The following is a 14,186-nucleotide window of genomic DNA, read 5'->3' on the forward strand; positions in this document are numbered from 1 at the left end:
TGTCAGAAGGGAAGAGCAAAATGCGAGGAAGAATTGCATGCTTGATTATCTTACAATTATCTTCACTACTGAAGGGCCAAAACCCCAATAATATATATGTAAGATCTTGACCACAGTCTCGGTTAAGAATGTTTCACATATGCCCAAACTTCATGGGCCTGGTCTGAAGCAGGAAGCCTAGTCAACAATGGGCAATGCATGGCTAAAGAAAGGTTGAGATAAGCAAGAAACAGACATGTTTGTTTAACCAGCCATAAACAAGCTAAAACAGCATAACCCCAGGTGGGGAGCAGTAACTGAGGACTTATCCCGAGTTACAGGCACGTAATTCACAAAGAGGGGGCTCAGACTCTGTGGTTCAGAAAGAGATAACAAGTACATACTCCCCAAATGTCAACCAGAGTTCAGGGAGAGGGCTAGCATGTCAGCCTGAATTATGGCATCCTCTTTCACAGATGCCAACCTGAGCTCAAGAGGACTCATTGATAAATTATACACAATTGTCATTGCTGTGTACTGTTTACACTTCTTTTTGCTTTCAGACCCTCTAGGAATATACCTGTGGGCCAAACCATCTGGGAAGTGCCACCGTCATTTCTATGGACCTGAAATTAGGATTTAACTTACACCTTACAAGAGGAAAAGTTTGACGGATAACACCTGTGTAATAGCAAACATGTTAACTTTCCTGCCATGAGGGCAGGGGACTGGACTCGATGACCTCTCGAGGTCCCTTCTAGTCCTAGTATTCTATGATAACTTGAGCTATGGGCGGAGCAATGATGTAACCTTTTAGATTATTGGCTTATTGTGCTAATTTTGTCTTGCTGTTAGAACCTATCCAGTGGCTCAGGAACTCCCACCCCGTTGCTTCTCTCTGCCCATTGGCACCCTATATAATCTATAGTAATCCATTGTTTGGCAGTCTCACTGAGCCTAATAAGCAAAGTGACACTCTGCCAGCGCTGTGCATAATAAACCCTCATGCTTGGATCTATACGGTGTTGAACTTCTGTTCCTTCACTACTTAAGCCTAAACTGTCTGAAAGGGCACATTCTATAAAGCCAAGAAATAAACAAACATACGCAACAACTAATATTCCAAAACCTTTCAGAGTAAAGTAAATGTGGCCCACACAATGTATTCACATAGTGTATTCTTGGTGTTGGGCAGAGAATAAAAATGCAAGGTTTTAAAAGTATATGAAACAATTTTGCTAGGAACATTTAAAGGCTGAGGAACGGCTAATAAGGATGAATGAAGAATAAAGGGAGACATTACAGTAAAATAAAAGAGAACTATCTCACAGGGAAATTGAATGGCTATTCAATCTAGGTTAATTCTCCCAGGGTTAAGACTACTTCATCATCATTATAAAATCATGTACTGTACATTCTTTAACAGAGATAAAGAAAGAGTTTATATTACATGTGCAAAAACAGTTCAATAAAAATAGTTATTTCACAATACCACATTTTTATACAGCACATTTCATAATGAGAGCATCACAAACTGACTCCCCATGTCAGTATTTATGAAAATAACATTTTCTAACATTGTTTTGCATATATGGATAGTCTGAACATTGCTGATGTACAATATTTTTATCACTACTTTTTTCTGAAACATTACAGTTTGTAAGTTCTCATTCCTTGCCTTGCTACACACAAGCACCAGTTAAAACAAGAAGTCTTAGATGAACAGATATGTTAAGAAATAAGGTTTTTCCTAACACTTCATCAGATGAATTGGAGTGGAAATTAGAAGCACAAGTATAAGTACAACAAAAGAAAAAAGATACTGTACTTATCAAGTGTAGGACCAGTGTTAACGAAGCTAATCACGTCACAGTGTATGTGGCTCATTTACAGCAGCTGCTGGGGAGATATGAACATCAAGAGGGGAAATTTTAACCAGTTTAAATCTTTATTCAGTCCTAATTTGATTATATTGAATTTACAAGTTAATTGCAGTTCAGCTGTTTCCTTTTCTAATCAGCATTTAGAGGGGTTTGTTTTTGTTTTTCTGTAGAAAGATGGCTACTTTTCAATCCATTACTGAATACCCAAGGAGGTTTAAGTGTTCTCCTACAGGTTCATGTATGTTACCTTTCCTGATGTCTGATTTGTGTCCATTTGTCCTTTGGTGCAGAGACTGCAGGTACTTGGCCACGCTGGACAGTGATACTCTCCGTTCACATCTCAATTAAACACTTGGCAGCTTTAAAAAGACAAAATGCTGATCTCTCCTTATCAACATCATATCTGTAGAAACAATACCGCCTGGCCCCACTTAAGTTTGTCAGTGTCATTGTTAAATCCCTCAGCTTCCAAGCACCCTATTTTGGGGCTGAAAAATGAAATCACTCTTTTAATGAATTATATGTACCAAAGTGACATTATGTAACCTCATGAATTGCAGCCCAATTTTTCTGAATGGGATTTGGATTAATTTATTAGTAACCTATTAAGAATTGCCTTTGAAGAATCTGTTATTGTGACTTTTTAGTAACTTTTTTTATATATTGTAACTGAAACCCCATTTTAAACTTTGTACTGCCTTAACTCTGTTTGAAGTTAGATGCATGTATGTGTAATCTCATTTAAAAGTGTGTGTGTGTATGTGTAAGTAAAGGGGTCAGTCCCTCAAGCCAACCTGCCTTGGTGACCAGCTGTCAGCACTACCCTGCTGGCCGAAGAACAATGTAAGTGAGTCCCCAGCCAAGAAAGAGACAGACAAAAGCCTGGTCAAGAAAAAAAGACAGAAGTCATACCTGTTGTTAACTGTTGACTCATGGCCATATGGCGCCCTGGGGCACTGGAACAGGACAGACTCGACTGACAAAAACTTATAAAAAATGGGTTCATAACTATAGGATTTCGTCTTTCAGTTCTGCCATCATCCTCCAGGAGCATCAGTGTGACACGACCTGGCTCCCTGTCCGTCTCTCCCCCGCCCTCCAGCTTCATATCTAGACCACCTGGCCAGTGGAATGGCATGAGCAACTGAGGCTGGAGATTATATCCCATCTGTAGAACCATGTGTATGAGTCATGTGTATGAGTGTGTGTCTGTGTGGTGGGTAACTTTAGTAGCTAGAAACAGTACATGAATTGCCTTATCCTCCAAATAAGATTCTGCTAGTTCTATTTCTCCAGCTGTAACACTGTGGCCCAAGTGTCTCTAGTCTATGGAAGGCTGAAACAGCAGACAGCACCATCCATATAATTTGCTATGCCTTCAATTCCTTGCTAAATTCCTCCAGTGTTCTTCCATTTTCATTTGTTGCAGAGGGTGGGGGTAGGGAAATCCCACACCCCCCTTTTAAATCACTGGGCTGCAAGCCTTGAATAGCTCACAGGGGAACTTTGAGAGAAATCAGATTAAAACAGAAGGTCAAGCATATTTAGCCAATTGAACAATTTATTTGGCTCAAGAAATTCTTGGAAGCTTTGTTACACAAGGAATAAATCAGGACAGGAAACACTGTGTAATTTACCACTTCACTTTATCCGAAAGAGATAAATAAGATAGAAGTACAATTGGTCTTAGAATACCATGAATTCTAGCCTCTGCAAATTTGAGGAAGAAAACCCTTAATCCTCTTCTCCTTCCCCCATCTGAAGCAGAAAAAAAACACTTGATCTTCCTTTGTTACTGACTGGTAGGGAGCAGAAAGCATTACAAATATAAGTTAGGTTAAAAATCAATCAAACCCTATTTCCTACTAGAAATAGCACTTTGAACAATGGAACAGCTGGAGAGGGTCAGACCACTGATCATTTAGCCCAGTCTCCTGCCTTCTGAGAGTGGCCAGTGCCAATGCCTAACCAACTTGGCCAATAGTCATTTATGAACCCATCCTCCATGAACTGATCTAATTCTTCTTTGAATCCAATTATACTTCTGGCATTCATGACATTCCCTGGGAAGGAGTTCCACAAGTTAACTATGCCTTGTGTCAGGAAGCACTCCCTAATGTTTGTTAAGATTGCAGATTATAAATTTAGATAATTAAAGCATTTTGTATGATGTGCAGGGGTAAATATCACTTCACTATTCACTTTCTCCACACCAGTCATGATTTTATAGACTTCTATCAAATCCCCCCCACCCGCCGCCCCCGAGTGATCTCACACCAAACAGAGACACCTGTATGAAAACTATTCCATATCTCATAATCCCTTTCCTGTTCTTTTTCCAATTCTAATGTAATTTTAAAATGAGGTGACCAAACCTGCACTCAGTATTCAAGATGTGGGTGTACATAACATTGTTAGCTTTTTAAAATTTCAGCTACAGTTTGAAACTCCATAATCCGGAGTTGTCTGGTCCAGCAACACCCCTGGTCCGGCATCGTCGGGTGACCCCCGTGAGAGCACTCATAGGGATAAGCCGTCAGGCTGGGGACAGGAGTGTTGCCAAACAAGAGGGCCGAGAAGATGGAGCCCCAGGGAAAAACACAGAGCCCCCTGGGTGGGGGGACAGGGACTGTAGCTCCCTGTCACGGTAGAGGACAGCAGCATGGCTGGGCCATAGCAGCGTACTGGAGAGGGGTAGCACAGAAATGTTGAGAGAAGCACAGAGCCCCTCAAGTGGCAGCAGAGCTACTTGGTGGAACGAGGAGCTCCCAGGCAGTAGTGGAGCCCCCACGTGGCGGCAGACCCACTGGGGACAAAGAGGGGTCCCCAACCACCAGCAGGAGCACAGAGCCCCAGGTGAAAGCAAAGTCACCAGGGAGAGAGTAGAGCTCCATATGGCGGTTGAATCCCCAGCCACTGTGGGGAGAGCAGGGTCCCGGCGGAGGAGTGGAGCCCCGAGCAGCAGCAAAGCAGCAGGGGAAAAAGTAGAGCTCCCTTTCCCCAGTGCTGTGGGGAAAGCAGAGTGCTGGGTGGCTGTGCAGCTGCCTAGGGAAAAGCGGAACCTCTGGGGGGATGAGGGGAAAGCAGATACCCCCGACACTGAATTGATCTCCTCTGGTCCAGCAAATTCTCTGGTTTGGGACCAGTCAGGTGCCATACCAGGGAGATACAAGCTGTACAGAATGAGCAGATCTTTTCAGAGAACTATCCACAATAACTCAAAGATCTCTTTCACGAATGGTAAGATCTAATTTACACTTCATCATTTTCTACATTTAGATCGGGGTGGGCAAAAGGGCCTCCATGGACCAGATCTGGCCTGCAAACTGGGTTGATCCAGCCTGTGGATGACCTACTGCTCCCCTGCCCCCAGGCCAATCAGGGCCTGGTGATGGGGGAGCATGCAAAGTCTCTGCCCGCACCCCTAGCAGGGGAGGAGCCTAGAGGGAACCACCATCTGTTCAGAACAGAATCACAGAATCATAGAATGCTAGGACTGGAAGGGATCTCAAGAGATCATCGAGTCCAGTCCCCTGCCTTCATGGCAGGACCCAGTACTGTCTAGACCATCCCTGATAGACCTTTATCTCACCTGCTCTTACATATCTCCAGAGATGGAGAGTCCACAAACTTCCTGGGCAATTTATTCCAGTGTTTAACCACCCTGACAGTTAGGAACTTTTTCCTAATGTCCAACCTAAACCTCCCATGTTGCAGTTTAAGCCCATTGCTTCTTGTTCTATCCTCAGAGGCAAAGAAGAATAATTTTTCTCCCTCCTCGTTGTGACACCCTTTTAGATACCTGAAAACGGCTATCATGTCCCCTCTCAATCTTCCCTTTTCCAAACCAAACAAGCCCAGTTCTTTCAGTCTTCCTTCATAGGTCATGTTCTCTAAACCTTTACTCATTCTTGTTGCTCTACTCTGGACCTTCTCCAATTTCTCAACATCTTTCTTGAAGTGTGGTGCCCAGAACTGGACACAATACTCCAACTGAGGCCTAATCAGCACAGACTAGAGTAGAAAAATGACTTCTCATGTCTTGCGCACAACACACCTGTTAATACATCCTAGAATCATGTTTGCTTGCAGTTATCTCTGGGGGGAGTGGGAGGGAGGAGAAGGGGGCTAAGACTTGATGCATTTCCCCCCTTCCCAGGCTATTCAGGGTCTGCGGGTGAGGAAACACAGAAGTGTCCCGGCTCCACCCCTTCGGAGGCAGCCCAAGGCCATTTCCAAAATTTCTGATGTGCCCCCCATCTAAAATTATTGCCCACCCCTGATTTAGATTGAAGATGTTTCCCAATTACATTACTTTGCATTCATCAACATTGAATTTCATCTGCCATTCTGTTACCCTCTCACCGGCTACGTCTACACTGGCCCCTTTTCCGGAAGGGGCATGTAAATTTCAGCAGTCGTCGTAGGGAAATCCGCGGGGGATTTAAATATCCCCCGCGGCATTTAAATAAAAATGTCCGCCGCTTTTTTCCGGCTTTTAAAAAAGCCGGAAAAGAGCGTCTAGACTGGCCCCGATCCTCCGGAAAAAGTGCCCTTTTCCGGAGGGTCTTATTCCTACTTCAAAGTAGGAATAAGAGCCTCCGGAAAAGGGCGCTTTTTCCGGAGGATCGGGGCCAGTCTAGGCGCTCTTTTCCGGCTTTTTAAAAGCCGGAAAAAAGTGGCGGACATTTTTATTTAAATGCCGCGGGGGATATTTAAATCCCCCGCGGATTTCCCTACCACGACTAGTGAAATTTACATGCCCCTTCCGGAAAAGGGGCCAGTGTAGACGTAGCCACCAAGTTTTGTGAGATCCCTTCTTAAAAATGGCAGTCAATTTTGGACTTACCTCTCTTGAGTAATTATGTATCATCTGCAAATTTTGCCACCTCATGGTTCACCCCCATTTCCAGGTCCCTTATGAATATTTTGAACAGCACAGTCCTAGCACAGATCCTTGAGGGACTCCACCATTTATCTCTCTGTTGTGAAAAATGACCAGTTTGCTTGCTCAAACTGTGACCATTTCATAAATATTCTTGAAATAAACGACTGTGAACAGACAGTTCTATACTTCTATAATGCTAAGGAATACATACAAGTTTATTACAGATCACACTCTCTTTTGTTTGTCACTGTCTATTATTGCAAGGGCTATATATCTAAGAAGAAGCAAAGTCCCAAATGAAACTGAATGAAAGCCAGGTTTTACAGCCATTAACAACAAATGAGAATGTCAACATAAACTGAAAAAATATACATGAATGAAGCCTTTAACCAATACAATTCAATCTGCTTTTGGATGCACCATAGACATGAATAGCAAATAATTTTAAATGTAATTGCTTAAGTAGTATATTTTTGCAAAGAGCCAAAGATAAAAATGTTAATAATGTTCATGTACAACAGCTTTTAAGTAGCTGCCTCTCACTCTAAGTATCCAGTATAAAGAGTTCATCAAAGGGGCCCTCAATGTCATTCTGATTTCTTTCACTTTCCTCAGCTGTTATATTTTTGCTACTCAAGGGCCTCTGTTGTTAGTTAGCAATTATACAACTTAACCTACCACTTGACCTTCATTCCTGTGGTCTATGAGGTCAAAACTATTCAAAACTATTCCTTATTACATTGTGTTCAGCAGCAACAGGTACTCTTTCAGAGCAATTACATTTAAAAAAGTAAAGCATCACACTAAAAATCATTGAGAAAAAAGCTGTGTTATCCTGTGATAGCTCAAAGGGCACATAAGAAAACACTTTTAGTATAGAGATGCTAGGTAGGTTTACTGGAGACTTCTTGTACCCCATGTCAAACAGCAGAAGGCACAATGTTCTTCAAAGTTACCCAAATATTTCATTTACTGTACTTGGCCATATAATTTTTGGATGCATGGCAGGCATTTGCAGACTTCCAAAAGAGCACATAGGAGCACAAATAAAATATCTTTCAGTGAAATTCTGTTTCCTTAGAGCAGCGGTTCTCAAACTTTTTGGGCTCTGGAGCCCTTTACATGCGTAAAAATGTATGCGGAGCCCCAGAGGTGTGGGTTAATTGCATCAGTTCGAGGAGATTTCTCAATTATGCTTTTGAATGCTTTCCAGTTTGTCAACCTCACAGAGTCCCTGGAGATGTCTCGTGGAGCCCTGGGGCTCCGCGGAGTATAGTTTCAGAAATACTGCCTTAGAGGCTTCACTGGTCCAGAAGTTGTACAGAGAATTTTTTCCCCAGTAAGACAGAGGGAGGTAATTTACTGATAGAAAAATCACATTGAAGAAGAGCCCTAACAATCCTATTTTATATGCACATTTATGTAATGACTTCCATCTGCAAAGTGAGTTGAGAATTTAAAAACACAAGAATCTCTTCACTTAATAAAATCCAACAATTTTCAGGGTGAAATGAAGCAACTGTTTACAACACAATACTTTAATGTATGAAGTGAAGACAATAACTATCCATATCCACCAAAAAGTACCATATCTATGTAGGTATAAAATATGTACATCCCCCCATCATTGTTGTATCTGCATGTCACACACATATAAGACAAGAAAAATATCATTTTCTCCCTTCCCAGTTGGTCAGAACTTGGCGAAATTGACAGATACATACGTGCATTGATAGCATACTGAGGGAAAGCTAGGCTCATAGGATGAGCTTTGCATTTAGTTCTGACTGGAGTCAGGTCTCTGCCAACAATTTTAAGAGACATAACTAAAATGATATTTTGGATTTTATGTACAGTTTGTTAAACAAAAAGGCAATTCCTTTGGGTCTTTGATAGTCACAATATATATTCATTTATCTCTAACTGTACTATGTTGTACCCACAATTCTTTGTCCTTTAATGGTCCTTGTTTTCAGATAACTTGTTCATTAACTCTTATAATTGTATACAGAAAGAATGTATCCCTTTGCTAGATCAGTTCTTATATAGGCATTGTTAAAAAAAATTGCAGTCCTAAACATAAACAAAAGTAAATTACCTCCAGGTTCATCAAGGTAAAAAGACGTGTCTTTTTTGTCTTCTCTATCATCAATGTGATCATAAGTAATCTGTGGAATGGATAAAGCAGTCTCTCCAGGATTTATTATTGGTGTAGAGCCATTTTCACGCCCAGGTTTTCCTTTTCTTTTGTATCTTCTAGACTATAGCAAAGGAAATAGGATAATAGCGAAGATATTAGTTGCATATAAAGAAAAGTGCAACATACTTGAGATTTATTGTATAGTGCATTTGAATTGATACTACAACCTTAAAGTGAAGCAAAGTTAAATAGTAAGGGGGGAATTCAGAGCCAAAGTCAAATTTAAAGCCATGGCCAAAGCCACTGGCCAAGGTTTTCAAAACTGACAGAGCCTGGATGCTCAATTTTAAAGTATTTTAAAGAGGCCAGACTTCTAGTGAGCAGTCAGTCAGTACTCTCTGAAAAGGTCTTTCTATTTTTTCTCAAATTGAATATCCAAATCTTGAGTATAATAAACAAGGCCCCAAAAGTATGAATTACTACTTTACAACTGCACAAACATCAAGACTTTTTAGAAAGATAGAACCAAGGACAAACAGTATAAAAACACGAGGTCTAATGACTAGATTTCTTCACTAATATTTGATAATTCAGCATTGCTGTAGCCTCTCTGAAGATAGAGGTACCGGTAGACATTTCTCCATTTTTCCTGTCTGTGAATAAGTAAATGAATTAAAAATTAAATTAACATCAAGCTTTGATACTATATGATGTCCCAGCACAGTATTAAAATGGCATCTAATATTGTAATTCAAAACATTTATAACAGGGAAGTCAACTATCAGAGAGAAAGCTTGGACAAAATATTGTGAACTTTAACAAAAGGTTTACCTCATGGGCAATACCATTAGAAAATAAAGGGGCTGTGTTCCTACTGATTTATTTTAGTTTAAGTTGTAAAGTGAAGTAGCAAGTCTAATGTTTGCAATTAACCATGCTTGTTCTACCAACTTAGTGAAAATACTTATGCTGAAAGAGGCTGTAAATAAAAAGAACTGAAATCAAACCACTTGACCACAGAGTTGAATAATCAGAAATATAACTGATTAATAAAACACACACTCAGCTCAGCCATAGAACAGAGGTTTCACTATTGTTAAAACAAGGAGAAGAAAAATGGAAATTTACACTTGTTCTATTTTGAGAACAACAGTTACTGGAGTGACTTTGCACTGTATTGAGTACTATTAAAATGAATTCAAACATTGTCAAATAATATGGAGGTAGTTTTTATAAATTACATGACCTCTAATCTGGCTGTTTCAGCAGCTAGCAGGCAGTATTTCATCTAAGGTTCATGCCTATCTAGGCGTGCAACATGAATTTGAGGTCTGGGGAGTGGGGGAAGTGTACAAAGTCTCCTCCCGCCCTGCAAAGTGTACACAGCACTTAGAGTCAACTGCTAGCTGAGCACCACCATGCAAGTGTCATGTGTGAATTCTGCTGGTCCCCAAGCCTGGCTACACAACTCAGATTTACATCTCTAACTGTGGGGACGGAGCACTCCTGCGGCTGGGGACAGACAGTGGGGAGGTGGGGGATGACTAAGTGACCGGGCCAGCTGGGGAAGAAGCAGGAGAGAACAGATACCTGTCTCCCTCTCTGGTCATATGTACATTGTACAGCTCTTGCTGGATGCATATATGCATACTGAGCCACTTGCAAATTGAGAGATTGTAAAATCTGACCAAGAGAATTTACAGGAAGAAACAAAGAGCAGGGGGTGACCTGTTTAAGGATAAAGACAAAGGATTGGTCTAATCTGCCTTTGGAGCGAAAAGAAATACACTGGATTTCTCACCTCAGAGGCAAACCGAAACCAGGCGTTTGTGAAGAAGGGTCATAGCATGAGCAGCTGTAAAATGCTGCCGGGTTTAGGGGGAGCAGGACTTGGCTGGGCAGGACAGTGTCATATTAACTGAGACACAGCTCCAGAATGCATGTTAAGTTTTTATTTTCTATGGCAGGGAGAAGCCTCACCGCAGTCCCGGTTCCAGCTATGGCGGAATACCACATGGCCCAGCTGGTGGGGCTACATGGTGGGCAGCTGCTCCTGATGTGCTCTGGCTGGAGCAGGGGCACACTGAGGCTGTCCCTGCTGAGAATGGAGCCTGGGATCAGCTGGGGAGTCCCCAGATGACCCCGGGCTCCACACAGCGCTGCCACTTTGAAATACCATGGCACCGCTGCATGGAGCCCGGGGTAGCTCCTTGTGGCTGCTTTGAAATGCTGAGGCAGTGTTTCAAAGGGGCAGTGCCGCACAGCTTAGCCTGGGATCAGCTGTGCGGCACTGCCCCTTTGAAACACCGTCACAGCATTTCAAAGTGTCAGTGCCGCAAGGAGTCCGGGTACAGGCTCCATGTGGCGTTGCCATTTTGAAGTACCCTCACTTCCTCCCCTTTGCTGCTTCTGATAGAGGCAGCAGGGGGAGAGGAAGAAGGGGAATCGACTAGTCACCTATAATGATCCAACTGAGTGTAAAATACAATAAAATGCTGCCAGATCATATAAGGTAACAATGTATGCTCAACTGAACAATTAATAAATGTCTTCGTAAGGGACTAGGTAATGAAGAATGAGACCCATAGAAACCAATGGATACCTTCAGAACAGATATATCCACCCATCAGGTTTGTTTTAAGGAAAATTAAGTTGATCTTGACACAATGCAAGAAAATAGATTCTATGTCCCATTACAAGTCTCTTCCAACTCAAATATTTCTACAAATTCACTGCAACTTTTATACACTTTTACTAATTGTTAACCCAACCAAATTAAATCCAAGAAGAAAGTAAGAGTACAGCAATTTCCTTTTAACCTGTTTTCTCAGATTAGGGCTAGATGGCGCTGCTGTTTTTTTTGTATTTTGAGCTGGCGAGGTAACATAGATCTTCCATGTTGCTGTAGAACTGTATGATTTCTCTGCTGCATAGCACCGCCACAGAGTCTGTAAAGTAAAAACCAAACAATTCTCTATGTGAGCAAATGAACACTGTGTTCTAAAGGAAAGGTAACTACAATCCTGCCAAAAATAAACCACAGCAATGATCTTTGATCTATACAAATGTGCTGTGAAGGGTTTTCACTGAACCGCTTTGTGCGGTACAGCATAGCAGCATGTCAAGTAAAATCTCTTCCATGAGTAGCAATGCTACAAAGTAACCATCACCAGGAGGTATATGTTCACTTCAGTATGTGGTATTTTTAAACTTACTGCTCCTAGTATTATCAATTAGAGTTGTGGCCTAATCCACTATACATGAAGAAAATTTGCTCCCTAAGTAATATTCATTGAACATCAACAAATACTACAGCTTTTCTTTTTTTAGGCATTGTGCCATATTTTAATTACTTAGTTCTCAGTTGACATTCTCTTTACACCACATAAACTATTGGAGCATTTTCCTATTTAAATGGGTGTTTCCATATATACACAGCCAATTATTTAAGACATACTCGGTGCTTATAGGAATGCTACAAGATTGATAATAATTGGATGAAAGTTAAAATAAAAGACACAGATGGTTCTTTAGTTCAACAAGCCCTCTGCAGTGCTTTACCAGTGTCTTTGACCTGAGAATCTCAAAGCCCTTTAAAACATGAAACTTCGCAACCAGCCTGTGGGATAGGTAATTATCCTCATGCCACAGATCAGTAAAATGAGACAAAATGAGTTAGTGTTTGAAAGCACATGAGCAGCAAAAATGGACTAGAACTTTTAAGCCATAAATCCTAGCTCAGTGCTGTGACCACTAAACCATACTCCCTCTTCATCTGCTCTCTACTCTTTTATGCAAGGGTTCACCTGAATTAGAGAAGCTGCAGCTGGGATTTGCCTATTGAAATGCTTCTGACGTTGTTTCTGTTGTACCTTCAAGGCAAAACCAGAACCTAGAATCCCCTAAAAATAAATAAATACTGGTAAGTCTTTGAGGAAACGTTTTTAAACAAAAGCTTAAAGCACAAAATCAAAACCATTTTCTTCTAGGCAATGCCACCTCTAATTAAGGAGAAATTTTCACCTAAGATCAGTTACATCTTAACTCAACATTTCCATGAGGGCAAAATATATTTATGCAGTGATGAAATACAGTGTTATTGGAGGTATTCTGCACATCACATGATTTCACTAACTCCATTACACAAATCAGGAAATATTCTTTCCCAAGAAAGACTGGTAACCACCTCCAATTCACAGCTAGAATTTGAGGAACACTGTACAATTGATGTAGCCACACATCTCTACATTCTAAAAGCAATTGGCACATGGCAGTGAGAGAAAAACCAACTGAACTCCAAATGCATTTTCTACTTGTTATTTCCTTACCCCACAAATAAACAATTATTTTCACCTGTCACCTGTGGAAGAACTCAAGAAAAGATGCATACAATTTTATAGAGTGCAATATTTCTTTTAAAATGGGTATATGCCTAGGGTAATAATTACAGAGCAACAACTATATCCAGTTTCAATATCTCAGAGGTTACATTTGTGTTAAGTAATGTGGGTCTACACTCCTTGAGTTTTGCTTTGAACAAGACTGCAATGAAACTCAGTAAGAATAGTCAAGTATCTCCTGGTTTTGAAAAAACCCGTGGCCCAGTTTTGCTCAAAATATGAACAAAACTGTAATAAATACAATGAAACTGGGCAGAACTGAGTTTCTAGATGGACAGGCAACACGGTGTCTTTCTTCAGGCTTCAGACTGAAAGCTGCACACTGTCAGCTGACATTCCTTCGGTCTGTTGCTGTGGTGTGTGTAATGCTAAAGTCATTCTTAGGATTTTACTTCAAAAATTTCAATCCAAGTCTTATAATTTGGGGGGGAAGGTTTGTTATTTTGTCCTTAGATTAATTCATGCCTCACCTCTCTCTGCCCCTGATCCATTCTCCCCCCTCCTCTTCCTGCCCTTTCTCTACCCCCGCCCAACATCTTCCCCCAACCTCTTCTCCCAAGCAATGCAGCCTGGAGGAATAGTGGGCCTGGAAAGCTGGCACAAGTGGCACTGGCAGCAGGTGTCCAACTCCCTCTACACACACACTCACCAGCAGCGGTAGGGGAAGCAGAGCAACATGGCTTTAGCTCACTCTACTTCCCACCAGGTAATGCAGGGATGGTCCCACCCCCGCCCCCACCTCATCCCCTGACAGTCAAGCTAGGAAAGCAGATTGAACGGGTGCTGCACTGCTCCACTGACCTGCCACTGCTGGTGAATGCAAGGGGCAGGGTGTTGAACTCCTGCTGCTGGTATCAGGCCTCTGCTAATCCCCTCAGATGTGAGACTCTGGCCCT

General features: G+C 41.6%; 1 protein-coding gene across 1 annotated transcript in view; it reads right to left on the reverse strand.

Moving 5' to 3' along the window:
* Positions 1 to 14,186, reverse strand: part of LOC102453877 (potassium voltage-gated channel subfamily KQT member 1-like) — a 655,800-nt gene that overhangs the window by 623,447 nt on the left and 18,167 nt on the right. Inside the window, exons 4-6 of the mRNA XM_075901205.2 lie at positions 12,697 to 12,792; positions 11,710 to 11,838; positions 8,849 to 9,011 (exon numbers count right to left, since the gene is read on the reverse strand). Coding sequence (XP_075757320.2) covers positions 8,849 to 9,011; positions 11,710 to 11,838; positions 12,697 to 12,792 — 388 coding nt within the window. The remainder of the gene's footprint in view (positions 1 to 8,848; positions 9,012 to 11,709; positions 11,839 to 12,696; positions 12,793 to 14,186) is intronic.

The sequence above is a fragment of the Pelodiscus sinensis genome, chromosome 1 (assembly GCF_052426305.1).
Source record: "Pelodiscus sinensis isolate ZL-2025 chromosome 1, ASM5242630v1, whole genome shotgun sequence".
NCBI lineage: Eukaryota > Metazoa > Chordata > Testudines > Trionychidae > Pelodiscus > Pelodiscus sinensis.